Source organism: Zophobas morio, unplaced genomic scaffold, assembly GCF_036711695.1.
Source record: "Zophobas morio isolate AGI-343-1 ecotype UQ-CSIRO unplaced genomic scaffold, CSIRO_AGI_Zmor_V1 ptg000586l, whole genome shotgun sequence".
NCBI classification, from domain to species: domain Eukaryota; kingdom Metazoa; phylum Arthropoda; class Insecta; order Coleoptera; family Tenebrionidae; genus Zophobas; species Zophobas morio.
In genome coordinates this window covers 9,255-14,184 of record NW_026972689.1, presented here as the reverse complement: position 1 = coordinate 14,184, position 4,930 = coordinate 9,255, and the positions used below count along the sequence as shown (strand labels likewise).

Genomic DNA, 4,930 nt, shown 5'->3' with positions numbered 1-4,930 from the left:
CTGCTAGACGTCTTTCCGATGTTACCTAATTTTTATGCAAAGGATAGAGACATCAAGGGTTCTTTGCCATGTGTAGAACATTATAATTTTTGCCATGAAGATGTAAAAGATGGACCACCTTCAACGAAAAACCAATGCCCAGAGTGCTTAATCCAACGACAAAGCTGAAGAAACGAATTACTGCTCTATTCATATTTAAGTCAATATATGTAACTATGAAAACATGACTTCCTACCTATAATTTGTATAGACCCTTTTAAAAATAAAATCGCAATAAAAACCATTATTATTATTATTATTAAATATTCAATCTATTTTAAAATAGTATTTAGTTCCCATACGCTGTGCATGCGAAATTTTAATGTGCCAACTGCACCGTGTGTGATAAGCTGCAGGAAAAGGCCGACTCGGCGGCCCCTCCTCCACTCGAGGTCATACAAACACACACGCATAAATACGATTGACAATACGCTCTATTCAGGGTCCCTGCGATAGTCGAGATGCCGAGGTGACAAACTAGCACGAGATCGGACGACGTTCGATTCCCGCATAAAGACGAGGAAAAAAAACTTTTTTTCATAAATTTAAAAATTGAGCGCCGCGCGATACAGCGGTGGCGCCATCTTCCATCCTGCGCGCGCACCACACACACCTCTCCATTACAACAATAAGCGAGAGCGAGACGACAAACAGGGATCCAAAAACGCCACGTGTTAGACAAGGAGAGCGATACCGTTTCAGTAGACCGGAAGTCCATAAGATTTACACGGAGCTTGTGTGACGTCAGCCCCATTTATTAACTACTTTGGATAACTGATTTTTTTCAATTTGCTTCCTAATTTTTGACATAACTCATGCGTTATTAGATTGCTTTGCGAACCACAATCTAACATTACCCGACACTCATGGTACGTACCCTTTGCGTCTGCTATATTTACAAGCGCTGTAATCAACAGTGCCGTTACGTTGGTACCATTTGATAAAGACAATGCCGAATTATTATTGGATTGTCTGCTATCGTGTATTAACGAATGATGTTTCATGCGGCATTCTTTGCACCTACTTTTAGAAAAACACTTTACGGCAATATGATTTGGCCGCAAACAATTTGCACACAAGTGGCCTTTATTTACGTGTTGAATTTTCAGATTTATCGGCAAATTATTAAACTCCGGGCACTTATAAATGAGATGAGAATCGGCGTTACAATAATAACAATGAACTGCTTTATTCGTGACCGTTTGAATGATAGGTCGGTATTTATTTGAGTTATTATTATTTACATGTTTATTCGACTGCTGAAATTTATGAGTACTGACATCATTGTGAGACTTATTATTTATATACTGAAAGGATTCTAAAAATTCACACCGTTTTTCTAGGAAAGTTATTAGTTCCTTTAATGTAGGTAATTCGGAGGTTAGTGTGGCCTGCCATTCCCTTTTAGTGGTGTAATCCAATTTTTCACCAATGAATGGCACAATTAACCCATCCCATGCATCAACATTTAATTTTTGAACTCTAAGGGCTTCTATATTACTACTAACATCTATTACTAATTTACGCAGAGCAACTGAATTAGTCTTAGTGACAGTAGGTGTGTTTAAAATATTTAAAACGTGCTCTTGAGCAATTAGCCTGGCATTATTGTACCGTCTTTTCAACAGATCGTACGCGGATTTATAATTTTCGGCAGAAATAGTTAATGCCTCGATGGTGGCCAGCGCCTCGCCCTTTAGTGATGATTTCAAGTAGTGAAATTTCTGACACTCATTTAAGTTGTTATTAGTATGTATCAAGGACTCAAATGTATCTTGAAATGATACCCATTGTGAATGAGACCCAGAAAATATTGGTAAATTCAATGATGGAAGTTTTACCACCGAATTGGATTGAGTACCACCATCATTTGCTTCAGAAGTTGAAGGCTGGGAAGTGTTTACTTTAAGAGAAAGTTTATGTTTACTGAGATTAGCCTTAATATCGGCTAAAGCGTTATAATATTGTATTTCAACTGTTTCTCGATCGTTATCGTTCTCATCCAATACTTCAATTTGATCTTGATATTGTTCAAATTCTTTCATTGCGTTTTCCAAAGTTTGCAACCTAGCTTCCAGCTGATACACATTATCAGTTGGTTTAAATGCTTTAGCAAAGGACTCGATCCTTGTAATTTTGGATTTAACAGTGCCCCGTTTTTGTCTTAAACTTGCTAACTCAGCCATTGTGATATAATTAAATAATATAATAAATGAAATATTAAACTTATTAGGAGTTGTAGATAAATCACTCCACGTGCTGGCTCCAGACAAACTTGACACAAATCAACGTTGCTGGATAAATGAAAGAAAGGAAATTGGGACTTACTGCTTGGCGTTGTTATAGATGGACCACGTGGTGACGTCGCGTGCACTCGTGTTCGCTGAATATCCGGCTCTAACGGACCAAAATGTGGCGTCGTGCCGTTCTTCGAAGGACCGTAATAAATACTCGATTGTTTAAACACTTATATTACATTATATATATATATATCACAAGTTGTATGTATTAGAGGGCATCGCGCCCGTACCGCCGTCGCGTTCGGTGGTTCTTGTCGTTCTTGAATGTTGTTGTCGAATGAATTCGGGAGAAAGCGCCCTCCGTCCGGTGGCTGGTGTGGTGGGGTGCTTACCCTAGGGCAGGACCGGGCTTGCCCGGCTGGTCTGATTCAGGCCCGTACCGAACAAATACAGTTTCTAGCTAAAATTTGATGGTTTCGTTGCACTTTCCGAGCCCGTAGGGTATCTGATTGGCTTAAAAGTACAAGAAAACACTTCAAAAGTGACGTTTCTGAAGAATTTTAACAGTTTTCTTGTATCTACGAACGCCAGAATGCATAAAATTGACCTAAACGTCTCCTTTTCCTATTCTGTGTCGATTCTGCATGCTTTAAGTGTGTTTGGTGGCTCAGAACCATCAAAAAACGTTGAAATATAGTTCAAATTCAATAAAAATCGACAAAAATACAGTTTCTAGCTAAAATTTGATGGTTTCGTTGCACTTTCCGAGCCCGTAGGGTATCTGATTGGCTTAAAAGTACAAGAAAACACTTCAAAAGTGACGTTTCTGAAGAATTTTAACAGTTTTCTTGTATCTACGAACGCCAGAATGCATAAAATTGACCTAAACGTCTCCTTTTCCTATTCTGAGTCGATTCTGCATGCTTTAAGTGTGTTTGGTGGCTCAGAACCATCAAAAAACATTGAAATATAGTTCAAATTCAATAAAAATCGACAAAAATACAGTTTCTAGCTAAAATTTGATGGTTTCGTTGCACTTTCCGAGCCCGTAGGGTATCTGATTGGCTTAAAAGTACAAGAAAACACTTCAAAAGTGACGTTTCTGAAGAATTTTAACAGTTTTCTTGTATCTACGAACGCCAGAATGCATAAAATTGACCTAAACGTCTCCTTTTCCTATTCTGAGTCGATTCTGCATGCTTTAAGTGTGTTTGGTGGCTCAGAACCATCAAAAAACGTTGAAATATAGTTCAAATTCAATAAAAATCGACAAAAATACAGTTTCTAGCTAAAATTTGATGGTTTCGTTGCACTTTCCGAGCCCGTAGGGTATCTGATTGGCTTAAAAGTACAAGAAAACACTTCAAAAGTGACGTTTCTGAAGAATTTTAACAGTTTTCTTGTATCTACGAACGCCAGAATGCATAAAATTGACCTAAACGTCTTCTTTTCCTATTCTGAGTCGATTCTGCATGCTTTAAGTGTGTTTGGTGGCTCAGAACCATCAAAAAACGTTGAAATATAGTTCAAATTCAATAAAAATCGACAAAAATACAGTTTCTAGCTAAAATTTGATGGTTTCGTTGCACTTTCCGAGCCCGTAGGGTATCTGATTGGCTTAAAAGTACAAGAAAACACTTCAAAAGTGACGTTTCTGAAGAATTTTAACAGTTTTCTTGTATCTACGAACGCCAGAATGCATAAAATTGACCTAAACGTCTCCTTTTCCTATTCTGAGTCGATTCTGCATGCTTTAAGTGTGTTTGGTGGCTCAGAACCATCAAAAAACTTTGAAATATAGTTCAAATTCAATAAAAATCGACAAAAATACAGTTTCTAGCTAAAATTTGATGGTTTCGTTGCACTTTCCGAGCCCGTAGGGTATCTGATTGGCTTAAAAGTACAAGAAAACACTTCAAAAGTGACGTTTCTGAAGAATTTTAACAGTTTTCTTGTATCTACGAACGCCAGAATGCATAAAATTGACCTAAACGTCTCCTTTTCCTATTCTGAGTCGATTCTGCATGCTTTAAGTGTGTTTGGTGGCTCAGAACCATCAAAAAACATTGAAATATAGTTCAAATTCAATAAAAATCGACAAAAATACAGTTTCTAGCTAAAATTTGATGGTTTCGTTGCACTTTCCGAGCCCGTAGGGTATCTGATTGGCTTAAAAGTACAAGAAAACACTTCAAAAGTGACGTTTCTGAAGAATTTTAACAGTTTTCTTGTATCTACGAACGCCAGAATGCATAAAATTGACCTAAACGTCTCCTTTTCCTATTCTGAGTCGATTCTGCATGCTTTAAGTGTGTTTGGTGGCTCAGAACCATCAAAAAACGTTGAAATATAGTTCAAATTCAATAAAAATCGACAAAAATACAGTTTCTAGCTAAAATTTGATGGTTTCGTTGGACTTTCCGAGCCCGTAGGGTATCTGATTGGCTTAAAAGTACAAGAAAACACTTCAAAAGTGACGTTTCTGAAGAATTTTAACAGTTTTCTTGTATCTACGAACGGCAGAATGCATAAAATTGACCTAAACGTCTCCTTTTCCTATTCTGAGTCGATTCTGCATGCTTTAAGTGTGTTTGGTGGCTCAGAACCATCAAAAAACGTTGAAATATAGTTCAAATTCAATAAAAATCGAC

The 4,930-nt window shown here is 37.4% G+C and overlaps 1 protein-coding gene across 1 annotated transcript; it reads right to left on the bottom strand.

Annotated features, from left to right (window-relative positions):
• Positions 1-800: 800 nt before the first annotated feature.
• Positions 801-2,225, bottom strand: LOC135121447 (uncharacterized). The gene has a single exon (XM_064045776.1). The coding sequence runs from the start codon at positions 2,223-2,225 to the stop codon at positions 801-803; it is 1,425 nt and encodes a 474-aa protein (XP_063901846.1).
• Between the last annotated feature and the right edge of the window lie 2,705 nt (positions 2,226-4,930).

Coding starts and splice junctions, on each gene's coding strand:
- LOC135121447 (XM_064045776.1), bottom strand. CDS start 2,225: ATGGCTGAGTTAGCAAGTTTAAGACAAAAACGGGGCACTGTTAAATCC.